Source organism: Girardinichthys multiradiatus, chromosome 3 (genome assembly GCF_021462225.1).
Source record: "Girardinichthys multiradiatus isolate DD_20200921_A chromosome 3, DD_fGirMul_XY1, whole genome shotgun sequence".
Lineage (NCBI taxonomy): Eukaryota > Metazoa > Chordata > Actinopteri > Cyprinodontiformes > Goodeidae > Girardinichthys > Girardinichthys multiradiatus.
In genome coordinates, this window is record NC_061796.1 from 43,603,808 (window position 1) to 43,618,521 (window position 14,714).

At 38.7% G+C, this 14,714-nt stretch overlaps 1 protein-coding gene across 2 annotated transcripts; it reads right to left on the reverse strand.

The window, feature by feature from the left end:
• Window positions 1-9,201: 9,201 nt before the first annotated feature.
• LOC124866419 (CD209 antigen-like protein E) lies at window positions 9,202-12,744 on the reverse strand. 2 transcript variants are annotated; one of them, XM_047362208.1, is made up of 7 exons: window positions 12,607-12,744; window positions 12,075-12,143; window positions 11,807-11,896; window positions 11,180-11,416; window positions 10,926-11,089; window positions 10,701-10,813; window positions 9,202-10,624 (listed from the first exon to the last, which is right to left on the reverse strand). In XM_047362208.1, exons 1-7 carry the CDS (start codon window positions 12,632-12,634, stop codon window positions 10,495-10,497), a joined length of 831 nt encoding a protein of 276 aa, XP_047218164.1. In that variant the 5' UTR covers window positions 12,635-12,744; the 3' UTR covers window positions 9,202-10,494. The 2 variants fall into 2 exon arrangements, with proteins under 2 accessions (XP_047218164.1, XP_047218163.1); XM_047362207.1 differs by having other exon boundaries at window positions 12,571-12,705.
• Between the last annotated feature and the right edge of the window lie 1,970 nt (window positions 12,745-14,714).

The following is a 14,714-nucleotide window of genomic DNA, read 5'->3' on the forward strand; positions in this document are numbered from 1 at the left end:
CGTGTATTCTGTGCCTTTCCACTCTTCCTCCAGACTCTAGGTCCTTGAATTGCAAATGAAATGCAAAATTTACTTTCATTTAAAATCAGTACTTAGGAACATTGAGCAACAGTCCAGTTCCTTTTCTCCTTAGCCCAGATAAGACGCTTCTTACATTGTCTCTGGTTCAGGGGTGGCTTGACACGAATAATGTGACATTTGTAGCATATGTCTAGTATTCATCTGTGTATGGTGGCTCTTGATGCATTGACTCCAATCTGAGTCCACTTCTCGTGAAGCTCCCCAAAATTCTTGAATGGATTTCACTTCACAATCATCTTAAGGCTCTGTTTCTCCCTGTTGCACCTTTTCCTACCACACTTCTTCCTTCCACTCAATTTTCTGTTAATACACTTGGATACAGAAGTCTGTGAACAACCAGCTTCTTCAGCAATAACCTTTTGTGGATTACCCTCTTTGTGAAGGGTTTCAATGACTGTCTTCTGGACATCTGTCCAATCAGCAGTCTTCCCCACGATTGTGTTGATGACCCAGGGTGAAAGACTGTTTAAAGGCTCAGGAGTTAATTGAGTTAATTAGCTGATTAGGGTGTCACACCATGAGTGTCCAATAATGAACTTTTTAACAGTATTCTAATTTTTCTGAGAAACAGAATATGGGTTTTCATTATCTGTAAGCCATAATCATCAAAATTACAAAAAACAAACAATATATCACTCCATGGCCTGATGTTCAAATGGTTTGCATGTACAAAACCACAAGCAAACCTGTTTGCATCCACAAAGCTAATCTACAACCTAGGGGGCTAATCGGGTTGTGTCTGTAAAATCAGCAGAACAGCGGGTGCAAACTTTTTTGAGTGTTTGCCTTCATGAATATGCAAAACATGATAATGATCCAAACGTGCAAATTTATTGGAGGAGGATATGCAAATGTAATTATCAAACCTGAAACGGGTTGCAGGTGCTGTTTTTAGCTCTAAAAACAGCACTGAGGTGAGAAGGAGGCATAGATAGAATGACAGATGACAGAAAGAGAAAGTCTTGTGTATACGTATCAACAGATTTGGATTGTCAAAAATAAAAATAATACGAATAGATGAGACTAGAATATCTATCAGATAATTCCAACAAGACCGAACCGGAAGTATGTCATTCTGGAAATGCACCATGTTGATAGTATACCAGTAAATGGTGTTACATAGGAAAAGCATTATGAGTGGTATTACCAAGGCTTTTATTCATTTTTTTGGTTGTTTGTTATGGCTTCTCAGGTGCAGCACCCTCTGACGCAGGGGCGAAAATCCCATTTTATTTTAGGGGACACACTAAACAGATAAATTTCAGAGAGTAATTCTTGAAAAAAAACGCTCTCTGCCTCTCTCTTTCCTGCTCCTTGGCAATTTTTCAGCATGTTAAAATTATGTTATTGAAAGTAATATTTGTAGTTATAGCATTGCTCTTTATTAGTCCATATTTTACCCCTATACAGGTTTTTCTATGTCAATCAGCAATGTCAACAATGGTATTAGGGGGAAGATAGCAATGGTCCATCTTTATGATTATATCTAACAGAATGTTTTTGCACCCTGCTGTAATTTACACTTTAGTCCATCAACGTAGTTTTAGAAGACATTGAAGCTCACAGTTCAAAACTTTAAAGGAAATACCTTCAAAAATAATCAAACAAAACCAAACTCCTCAGAAATATATATTTATTTTAGTGTCAACAAACAAAAATTCAACAACATATTACAACTATGCCACAAAATATGCCAACTGAAGTTTACATTGTAACAGTTTGCCTATAAATAAAATCTTTTAACCATTTATCAGTGTATCTGCTGTATTTAATCTGTCTGTGAAAAACTAAATTACAGTGTCTGTCAATCGCACAAAAACATTTCCAACTAACAAAAAATAAGCTCCACTACTTTAAACAAAAGAACCAAATGTACTTTTTTGAGTGTCGCTGGGTCCAACAAACTCCTGGCAGATCTTATTTATGTCCAGCTTGTCCAGTCTTACTTTATGGACATTACAGACAATTACATTGTTGAGTCTTTGTTGGGCCATAGTAGCCCGCAGCCAAGTCTTTACCGACGCAAGCTACTAAAACTCCTCTCAGCTTCACACGAAGACACAGGCACCACCGTCAAAATCCTGATGAGAACTTCAACCTGCTGCAAACAAGCTCCACACCTCCACTGGCAGTCCCCTGAGAACCTCTGCTGCCTCCACACTGCTGATACACGAGTATTTGTTGCGAAAGAGAGGCAACTGTACAGAGAGAGAATCTCTGTTCAGCTCAGGGTACTGATCTAATGACTCATCTACTTCCCCAGTGAGGAGGGCATTCTCTACCTTTTGGAGAATTTTTAGACGTATCTGGTCAAAGCGTTGACAAAACTGAACCTCCACACTATCCAACACTTTGAAGAACTGTAGTGATCCTCTGCTTTCCCCACAAAGCGGCTTGAATGTGTCACCTGAATGGGGTCAATGGATTCAGTTGAGTCAACCAATGTTGTAGCTTTCTCCTACAGTGCAAGGTAGCTCTTGTCATTTTTCTTTCCCTTAAGAGAAGACCTCACATGATTAACTGTAGCCTGTATACCAGATACTGTCTGAGTTTATTCTGCAGTGAAATGTTAAGGCATTCCAGCTCTCCAACAACAGCAGAGGCAAGTGTGAGGCCCAACACAGTGTTTCCTCTGCTGAAGTGCTGAAATAAACCACTCGCTGTTGAGGCTGCATTAGATGTACTTTTGGCTATCTCCTCTAAGCTGCAGAGTACCCTCTTATACTGCCCTAGCACAGCTATTATAGCAGAATTTCGAACAGTCCACCTTGTTGGGCACTGTGGTTTCAATGTGGTCAGAGGAGCGTCTTTAGATGTAGCGATGTTTTCAAACATACTCTTGAACTTCACCGACGTCCCAAACAGGATGCCCAACTGGTGGACCCAAGAAAGGTAGTCCTGGATCAATGGGGAGGCAAAGCAGCCAGATTGACACAGTGTGCACCACAATGTACATACAGGGCTAGTGGCTGCTTCCTCCTCAGTATTGCCTGTGCACCTGTGTACTTCCCTGCCTTGTTTGTGGCACCATCATAGGTCTGCCCACGTAAACCAGACATTGGCAGATTAAGCCTCAACAAAACATCCGCTGCCACCTTTGCGATGGCCTGACCTGTTGTCTCAGTAACTCTGTATAGCCCAACAAACTCCTCATGAAGGAGAAGGTCATGGTCCACATAGCGCAAACAGACACTCTCTTGTTCAGCATCAGTAACATCCTGAGTACCATCAATAATAAGTGAAAACTGCAAAATGGGAAGAGTCTGGATTTCATCTGTGATGCCTCGAATTATAGTACTGGCCATGATGTTTAGAATTTCATTTTGCAATGTGGAGCTTGTGTACATTGTTTTACGCTCTGTTTACCACTTCAACAAAATGGGATCATCTTCTGCCCTAAGTTTTAAGAGCTGATGCAGATTACCATTTATGTCAGTGTGGCCTCTTATAGTTTGTCCCTGTTTCACAACATGTTGCACAGAATTAACAATTTTACAATTTTCGTTAAGCAATGCCTTGCCACCTCCTGCTGTTTACCCCATGTGCTGGACAAGTGGGCACTGATTGGATTTGAATGATGAGCACTCACACTTACATAGTGGCGGTGGGCCTGAGAGCTTTGGCATCCCATTAATTTTTTAATGGCTTTTTTCCAGTTTCTGAATTATGAACTAATGAAAGCAACATCAGCTTTTTGTCCAAAAGAGGTCTGGTGTGAGAACTCTTTGTTGCAGTAAAAACACAAGACTCCTCTAACTGTTGGACTGTAATGTAGCCATGGGAAATCCTGAAACAATTTCTGGTGGAATGTCAATGACCATTTAGCAAGAGTTTGGGTTATTATACACTGAGAATGTGGTTGGCATGGTTTTGTGCAGTGAAAAAGGTCTGAACTAAAACATGCTGTATCCCCTTCCCTCCCATTGGTACTGGTGCTGGCAGTAAGGTCATGGCCTGCTCTATCCTCCTCCTCTGTCCCTGTCCTCCCCTCAAATCTAAAATGTCAGTAAAATATGAATTAGATTTATATCTGACAATAACATCCTGACAGAGGTTTTTGAAAAATCTGCCCTCTCAGTCCTAAGTGATCTCCTTTTCCCTCCTCGCATCTGTCCTGTCAGTGATCCTATCATAAGCTAGGCTATTTGATTAGCTAGCAAGCTGATAGGAGAGGCTGGTTTTGGACAAAGCAGGAGAAATATCACTTTTTTTTTTAAAGATTTTTTTTGCGGCATTAGTGGCCTTTAATTTTTCAAAGTAGTGAGACAGAAAATGGAAGCAGAGAGGGGGAAGACATGCGGCAAAGGTCACTGAGGCCGGGATGTGAACCGAGGACAACCGCGTCGTGGAGCAAGCATCTATATATAGGTTGCGTGCTTAGTCCACTACACGCCGCACTCATTTCCATTGCTAATGTGGCACATTTAAATACTGGTGCTCTTGACTAGAAGGTTAGTTTAATTAAGTTTAAGAAAGAATGTAACTATTAGGCGGGTCTGATGACTTTAAATGATCCAACTCCAGTGATTATGTTAGATCCATCACATCTAGGTGTCATGTTCTGTGAACAGACTGTAATAAAGACAGTTGCCTTCTATAGAAGAACGAGGAAGAGGACAGACAAGGCGTTGATTTCATAGCTCATTGACAAATGTGATGTTAGCTTTGTGCTTTGAACATGAGTCATGATTAATTTTGTGAACAACATCTTTTTGTGCACCTTCTGATCAACTTTTAGGTTTATATGTTTTAATTTTATAACTAATCATTAATAAGATCCGTTTAAAAATATCACTTATACTTGATCAAAGCAGATGTTCCAGGCCTGCTTTGACTGCACAGTTTGGACATTTTTTGAAACTTCAGCCACTGATTTGAACCAATTTACTGAGGTGGTGACATCATACATCAGTTTCTGTGAGGACATGTGTGTGCAGACCAGGACCTTCTGCAAATACAATAATAGTAAACCTTGGTTCACTTCTCATCTGAAGCAGCTGTGCAGGGATTATCACGTTCTGGGTTTGGATCGGACCAAAGTGCAGATAAGAGCTTGGCAGCCGCATGACGAGAGGAAGGCTTCTCTTTAATTGCATCTTCTTGTAGACCACTATGTATTTTAAACACATTTGTCAGTCTAATCCTATATTCTTCAAAAGGTTCTTCCTCTTTTTGTTTCACTCTGGCTATTTCTGCGTAGTCAGCTCTGCATCTGTATCTGACTGTAAGCCTATCGATTAATCCCCTCACTCTGTTTGTTAGTTCCTGGTCATTATGTGCAAGTACTGCGTTATTGTGTATAGGATTCCAAATTCCAATGCCAGTCAGTTCCTGTGACTGTCATCCATACTTGTTGAACTTCCTCACCATTCAAATGATAAGATCTCCTCCACACTGAATGGGATCCTCTCTGGGGGAGGTTACTCCCTCCACAGCCTTTTTAACATCCTCCATTGTCCATGTTCTATATACCAAAATGGCAGGTGGTTGATTATTTCCAACGTTTGGATTGGCCACCTGTATCATGGGATATGTTTCTGCTAGACTAGAGTTTTCGTCATGAGATAATTTGGGAGCTGTGGGGACTACTCTTGGGGAATGAGTTAAAGTTGGAGAAAAAGTTTTCCTATGCTGTCTGGACCATCTTAGGGAGATATTATTAGATCTAGTCTGCGGTGGAGTGCAGTATTCAGGTGGTGGATCTTGTAGGGGCAAGCCTGGATATATAGATGAGGATACAGCTGTTGCATGTGCCTGTCGTTGCTCATCTATCTGTTCTTCCTGCTCGTGCTCTTCTTGTGGTTGTATAGCTGCATTTCCTGGTTGTCTCCATCGAGCCCCGACACACCCAGTCTCATTATCTTCCGCTCTATGAAACATTAATTGTTTCCTACGATTTTCTTCTTCCTTTTCTTTCTCTTCCTCCTTACACTTCTTTACTCCTTCCTCTCTCCTTTTAGCTACTTTTAACCAATAATCTACATCCTCATAACCTTCTTTTTCCATTTTTCTTGGGTCACGTTTTGTACTTTTAATTATTGCATCCTGTAGATTAACTAATTTTTGAGAGTTTAATCGACTATCATAATTATATGTGGTTATCCATTTATCTAAATATTTTAATTTGTTTGGATCCTGTGCTTCTATAAATATCCAGTCTTTGCATTGTAATTCATCATTTAGTTTATTTTTACTTGCCCCTTGTTGGGTTTATGATTATTGATTGATTAATCTTGATCAATAATTATAATTACAAATCATAATCTGACAAAATCAACTTCTTAACCAAAATCCTCATTTATGAATCGAGACCAGAGATGTTTCTGGTGTTGTAATTGCGGCTCAACGCCTTTGACAATTACAACCGTTAAATACTTCGTAATAATTAATAACTATTGCCGGAGATGTCACTGTTTAATCGACCGTTTCTGCCGAAACATGTGGAACGTTAACCTTATTTTGACTGACGAATCACTTTCGCACACAATGAACACAAAACGCTCTCTCTTTATCTATGTGAATATTTATTAATCTTCACCTACTTAACATGCAAAGTTCTACAAACACAGGGGTAACACATCTAACTAAGCAAAATTCAACAAACGGCAGTGGGTATGTATTGAATCAACCAGCAGTTTATGGCAAAAACATAAGAAGGAATGAGAATATGAAAAGTGGTGTGGTGGCGAGTGGGGGGTTTGGAGTGCAGCTCCGACTGTACTCAGTGATGTCCTGATCATAAAACTTCCCCCCAACTCCTGAGCACAAAGGATTCTAACTTTTGGCGGCAATCTAGCACAGTGAGGTTGAAGACAAAAGGGAAATGGAGAATTTTACCATGAGGTCGTTTTAACAGTCCAGTCTTACAACGCACCCACGTTGACTGTCAGATGGTGAAACACAAGCAGCTCTGGGAACGCGACAGCTCCCGATATCAACATAACACATCAAAGTTTCAATAAGCAAGGTTACATGCACATATCATTCAGAACACATGAGATCCTAACCAGCGATTCTGATCGGTCTACACCTCTGACCCTGCCCAGGCCTTCTAATAAAGAAATAAAAGATTAAATAAAAGATGGGTTTTACTTGGTGAAGCCTCCTTCTGGGTCAGCGTGTGAGAGGGAAAACGGGGGGGTTTGAAGCGTTGTGCGCGTCCGCAGTTACACTCCAAGAGAGCGGTCAGTCCCGTCCTTTGGTCTTCTTGACGAAAAGGAAAAAATAGGAGCTGACCATCAGCAGTCGACTAGGGATGAAACACGATGGCGGTTCGTTTCCTCGAACTCCGTGTTTGTAGTTACGTGTTAAACTCACGTCTTCGATCGGCAAAGTGAAATTTCTGGCCTTCCTTGTCCAGAACCCTCAGTTATGAATTGTTCGTTGGCCAACGAGAGAGAGAAATAAATGAAGACTCCACGTGGGATCTCTTCTTCTCAGAGGACGCTCCAGTTGCGTTGTAACCTTGTCAAGATAGCCAGCTGAAAGCGAGTTTTAAAAATGTCCGCCTTCCTATATAGCGTCTTGTGACGTCAGACTTGGGGCATGTCATATCAGCCGCCATGTCCTGGATACAAAATGGCTGAAAGCAGCAGGAGGCCTGGTGTCTGTGCAAGTAGTCCAATATTCAGCAACAAGTGGTCCAACACCCTTTTCACATTTTTTTTAAATTTGGTCCAGTATTTCAATACCTAGGGTATTATTCTAAATGCTGGATTATTCTACTCAGTAGGGTGACAGAAAAATCTCCTTTTGTGGTAATTCTCACTTCAACTCTTTTGAGTGGAGAATCTTGCCTTTGCATCCACAAAAGTTAGTCACTTACAATCCTACTGCTTTGGTATGAGGCAAAACCTAGTGGTTTAAATCCTCCATTCATTTCTCACATTCACACTTTTTTTTTTTTTAAACGCCGAATTTTCGGTATTTTTGTTTAAATACTTTCCAGGACTCTGCCGTCCTACTTTTACCTGTTAGGGCCTAGGATACACAGGATTTTACATCACGCAATGACCCCCAGTCATTCGTCACACTTTTTAATCCAAACTCACCACTTTGTCTTTTCCCTCTCTCGGAGTTCCGTCAGCCGTCAGACTCCAGCGGGCGGGCCGAGGTCCAGTCCCGGAAAGGGTCTGAGAGTCTCCCTGATGAAGCCTGCCGTGCGCACGGTCTTTACTGGAGTCCACCAACCCGCTGGAATCCTCAGGCGTAATTGGAATCCGACTCGGAAGGACCAAAAATGTCAGGTTCAAACAACCTAAAATACTTATAACATCACAAAAAGAAGAGAAAGACAAAGAATTAGTTTCTTACTCGCTGCGAGGAGAACGGACAGAGATGTACTTTCAGTTACAAATCTCCTACCGCTCTGAAAACCATCTGTCCGATCCTCTTTTTATTTAGGGTAGTCCCTAGTTACAATGAACGTTGCTGCTCTATAGGATGGGGGAAGATGCAGCAGCAACGTGACATAGGTCACACCATTATCTTGTACAAAACAAAGCTTGCATAGACTCCATAATCTTAAGGTATGTGCGTTCTTTGTTCAGCACAATCAGCTGTTATACTTGTGATGAGTTCTCACTGTGACTGCATCATCCCGATTCCACCTTTCCTCCTTGCCTACAAACAACTCATCACATGTTTACTCACACATACAACATGAAAGGTTATAAAGGTCAAATAGTAAAGTTAAAAAAGAGGAAATATATAAGATAAATCTATATACAATTATTCCAACAATCGGCACCCCCCATGGGTGTGTTTTCTCCCCACTCCTCATCTCCCTCTACACAAATGACTGCACCTCAGCGGACCCGTCTGTGAAGTTTGCAGATGATCATCAGGGCTGAACTTCCCTCTATCCAGGACTTATACAGGTCTAGGGTCAGGAAAAGGGCAGCCAAAATCTCTGCAGACCCCACACACACTGCACACAAACTGTTTAGGCTTTTGCCTTCAGGTCCGCAGAGCGCTGTCTGCTAAAACCAGCCGCCAGACAGTTTCTTCCCCCAGGCTTTTTCTCTGATGAACACCTGACAGTCAGAATTTCAGAACAACACCATGCATTCTTGGACGGATCTCACCTTATATTCTATTGTAAAGTCAATTGTGTATATATGTACATTTAAAAATATATTCTTTATTATTGAAAGCAAAGTGTATTGGAGTGAAATTCCTTGTTTGTCTGTACAACCTTGGCAAAACAAAAGCTGATTCTGATTCTGAAATAATGAATTCAACAAAATATGGGAATTATCATTTCAGACCAGTCTGGATGACAATACAATATATTGCTTACATTAGATTGATCCATTTAAGGATGTTTCACAGAAATAATGAACTGTTGACAGATTACAAAGATCCTCACTGGGGTCTGTTATAAATGACCTCTTGACTGAAAATGAAAAGTTAGCTTTCAGTCAGGGACAATAATGAAAATAAGTTGATGACATGTTACATTAATATTTGTTAAAGAAGGTACTTAATCATTATGAAAAAATCTGCAGAATTTCAACAGCCTTGCAACTAAAATTCTTTAATGTTTCTCTTCTATTTTTCTTGTTATTTTTATGTTATTGTTTGAAACTTCCTGCATTAACTCAAAATATTCAGAACAATGCATGAGGGCAGCAATGAGGAGAAAAAAAAACAATAAATAAAAACAAGAGAGAAATTATAAAATTAATCAAATTTCAGTGTTAAAATCATTATCTCAGTAGTGAAATGATGAAATAGTTTTCTTAATTTTCTTGGCATAAAAAAGAAATTAATAAATGTTCAGTTAATATCTAATTTGTTGGCAAATAAACTTGGTTTAGTTTGAGAAACAGACATGACCTGTCCGCTTTAAATTAGGAGAACTGTGTGTAACTGTGTAAATATTTTAAAAGTAAATTAATATAAACAGACAATAATCTGACCTACAGCAGAGCGCCATATTAACTGAAGACAGTTAAGATGTGTTGATGGATCTAACTTGTTCCTGTTAATATAAACATATGAATTATGATCCTCTTTGTGTAGCCCAGGATCAATATCAGGAGTCATAGTGAGCAGGTTACAAGAAAACATTAAGCAGAGTCAACTGTGTCTGACAAACTGCAAAAAGCATTTTAAAGGTCTTACATTGATAAATATTGAGTGGCACCTAAAGGGAGATGCTTTTTCTACATTCTGGTATCTTCCTCAGTATACAAATTAAATATGTGCATTAAAGGTGGGATGCAAAAGATTTCACAGATTAAATTATTGCAATTACTATAAATAAATCTATCTAATTATATAATATTAATTATATTATAATTAGTAATAAATTATAACTATTTAGATGAAAAAAATGTAAAATAAAAATTAAATATATTTTATTTTAAGGTTTTCCAAGTATCCTCCAGAAATCTGAATATTTCATGTTTAAACAGATAAAGCCTTCTTCTGACAGATCCATGCATTTGTTTCATTACACCTCACTGATCTCCATTCTTGGTTCTGGTGAGAAGTTACACATTGACCATCAGTTGCAGACTGCTGCTGCATCCAGGTTCTAAGGACAAACATCTGTTAGATCAAGGCTGATATATTTATTTTATATAAAGTTTAATAAATAATGTGTCTCTCACTGATTGGTCAGATCACTTCCATCGATCCATTTCCATTTCCCTTCTTCAACTCTGAGACCGATCCAGTATCCTTTAATTCTGTTATTAACCCAACTCATGTCTTTAACAAACACCTGTGGAGAATGAGTAAAAATGATAACATATTTATTTCATTTATATGACCAACAGTTTCTGCAGAAATTATGTTTGTAGTTCATGTAAACAGTTTCCCATCTCTATCTTTACCTTTTCAGCTTCATTATCAACAACAGTCAGATCTGAACTAATTCCTCTGCAGTTTTCTCGTGCTTCTTCCCAGGTTTTCTGATGTTGAGGTTCAACATTATTAACTGCATAGCAGCTGGACTGATACTGTAGCCAGCCTTTCTGACAAGAAACACACGTTCTCTCTGAAATAGAGATCAACAAGTAAACATTTAGACTGGCCGATATGATTATCATTAAGGGTAATATTTCATCAAAAGGAGATCTGAACATACTGTTGTTTTCCATGCGACAGTATTCATCAATGCTCCACTGAGCTCGACTGATGTTCTGCTCATTCCATGTTTTCTTTATGGGTTCCATTTGTTCTGTGAGGTTTTTGTTGATGTTTTTCAGGTTGTCCATTTGGTTTTTCACTTGTTCAAGTTCTGTTGTCAGGTTTTGGTTTTTCGCCATCAGAGCTGCTCTGTTGGCTTTTAGCAGTTTCAGCTCAAACTCAACCTTAATGTGAACTAAGACAGTGACAAAAATAAACACATTAATGATGTTAATGCAATTTTAATTATCAGTTATATTTTCTATCTGTGGTGACCTAAACAACTTTGAGCTGATCACTTGCTGTTCATCTGTAAGAATAGGGAAACGATCTGCAGTAAATTGATTATTTTATATTCTATCAGGTGTTACAACCTGCAGCTCAAACTGATATTTGAAAAAAAGGATGGACTCATTTTACATGTTTGTCACAATTAAAACTCTGCATATGATTCTTTCACAGTCCAGTAAATTAAGACCGTTAAAGCATTAACCTCATGTGACAAGAAGTGCTTAATAGGAAGTTTGTGGAAATTAATATTCCCTGATAGCTTTGTTAAAATGTAAGCAACGTAAAATGAACTCACAGTGGATATGAAGTGGGATAACTACCAACAGAATCAGCCAATAAGCTGCTAGCAGTGGTGAAAACTGTGAGAAGGAAGGAAACCTGTGACCTGATAAAAATACAGTTAAAACAAAATCTGTTTTAGTATTTCAACAAACGTAAACACTGTTAGGGTCATTCAGTAACTCTGAATGTAATTTCCTAGAACAGAAACATTAGACATATTTAGTAGTTAAAGAAGTCTTATGCTTAACATTATGCAATTTAATTAAACCATCTTATCATACCTAAAGCTGATCTCACGTTCTCCTCAACACCAACTGCTTCATTCACATAGTGATGTTCTTCAATTTCCTCTAAAAGACACAAAAATCAAATACAAATGTTCCTCTGAAAAGAAGGTTACAACAGAGCAGCAACTAATAGTAATTTTCACTTTCCATTACTCTGGCTTTTATTCAGTATATTCATCTGTTGGTTTAAGAATTAAATAAATGTCTATATTGTTTCCCAGATCCAAATTCCTCCAAATACCTTGTTTAATCCAGGAGAAATGTCCTAAAAAACAAAAATGGTTTTGGCTTTTTATCATAAATTAGTTTTGTTGTTCCTCACTTTTCTTTGCAGATTTTTTAGTTTTCCTACTAGTAATTGTTTTATGTCTCTCTCATGTTAAATTTGAATTATATATTCTGTTTAAAAACAGTAACACAACAAGTATCAAGTAAAAGATTGACAATATAGTACAACTGGACACAAAAACCTCCTGATAGTATGTCTTACCTACAGGTAAAGAAACATTTAGGTTCTCATGCGTACCATCCAGACTTTGAGCTTTTCTGTCCATTTTCTTAAAGTTTCAACACTGACATCAGATGAAGGCTGATAGGGAACTGTAGTGCTGTCTTTAGATCCTCCTTAAACGTCTGCTTTCTCCTTCTGCTTTTATGATGTGTCAGTAGTCCAGTTCTGCAGAATTTAGAAGGCTTTTTTAAAAATGAGGATGTTGACAATGTGTGGTTTTAATTTCTCATTTGAACCTCTGTCACCATTCGGTTTGTGTTTTGTAGCACTGCAGCTAACCTTTCAGTGTTGCATGTAATACATTTTAGTAACACATTTTTGATACGAGTTTCAAAAAAGCTGTTTTAAAAATGTAATTGACTTTATTCCAAATAACTCTTGCAACTGTTATGTCAACATTTGATTATAAACATTTACAATCATACCAGTATATACCCCTTACATCAGATGGATGCATACATGGGCAGTGGTGACATGTTTTAATATTCTCAGAATGTGAAGAGTCCTCTAAATAAATCTATCTAGACTGGAAGATAAACAGTTTTTCGTAAAGGGGGTAAATAAGCGGATGACAAAACATTACATTGTTTAGAATAAAGTTTTTTCCTAATATGGACCCTTGTTCAAACCTCAGCTCAAATCAAGTCTCTGTTTAGTGTTAGAAGTCCTGCTTTTATGATGAATTCACTAAATGTGTTGAAGTTGGAAAATACAATAAATCTGAAAGGCAGAGATTTATTTAAATGATTTTATTCCCACACATTAATATATGTGTAACTTGCTCTGACTCAGTGAAAAAATGAACACAAACATAAATGTTCTCTCCAGGTGTCTTTGTGTCTAGTTTAATATACCAATCAGAATCATGAATTCTGTTTTACAATTGGCTCTATAAAATTTTCTGATTAATGGAAAGTTAGTCAAAGCTAGCCTTGAAGCTAGCAAAGCATAGCAAACAGTTCTTTGACACAATCTCATCAGTTCTTTTACAAGTTGCTTCTTCTGTTGGCACTGGCTTTAGGCAGTCATCCATGTAGAAGTTCTTTATAACTGCCTGTGTTGCTTCTGCTGAGATATTTTTGGCTCCATGAGCGGTTCTTCTCAAAGCATATGAAGCGCAGCTAGGAGAAGACGTGGCTCCAAACAGGTGAACACACATTCTGTACTCTGCGGCTTCTTTAGTCATGTCACCATCCGGCCACCATAGAAAACGCAGCAAGTCTGCATCTTCAGCTGGAATTCGCTCTTGGAAGAACATAGACTCGATATCTGCCATCATGGCAACAGGTTCTTGTCTAAATCTGAGCAACACTCCAATGAGGGTGTTTGTGAGATCAGGTCCTTGCAGTAATACATCATTCAATGAAACTCCTTGATAAGATGCAGTGCAATTAAACACTACTCTCAGCTTTTTCTTTTTTGCATGGTAGACTCCATGATGTGGAATGAACCATACCCGACCATCACTGCGACGAAGTTGTTCTTCTGGGACCTTTACAGCCTAATCCTTCTCTAGTATGTTGGCCATGAAAACCTTGTAGTCTTGACAAAAGTCTGGGTTTCTGCTAAGCTTCCTCTTTAGAGAGATAAGCCTTTGGACAGCAATATCCCGGTTGTATGGCATTATTACCTTGTCATTGCCTTGTTCAGAGGCAGCTTGATGTAATAATGACCATTAATGAGCTGTACTGGTGTAGTTACATCATGCATGAACTGCTTGTCCTGCTGGGATGGTTCTTGTTTATCCTCATACTGTGGTTCTGGGAAATCTGCATTGTATTGTTTCACCAGCATGTCTTCAATGTTCAATACAGATATCCGATTGACAAGAAAATCTTGTTTTTCAGTGACACACAAATCCTTATCCTGACATCTGCTTACTGGTCCATTAATCACCCAGCCCAGAGCTGTTTTCACGGCATATGGCCCATCATTCTGGCTGTTGATGATTTTCCATGGTTCAATTCAATTCAATTCAGTTTTATTTATATAGCGCCAATTCACAACACATGTTGTCTCAAGGCACTTCACAACAGTCAGGCACATGCACTCCAACCAATCCCAACAACCAAACAGTGCAGTCAGATTCAGTTATTTATTCAAATTGGTTAAAACGTTTTTCT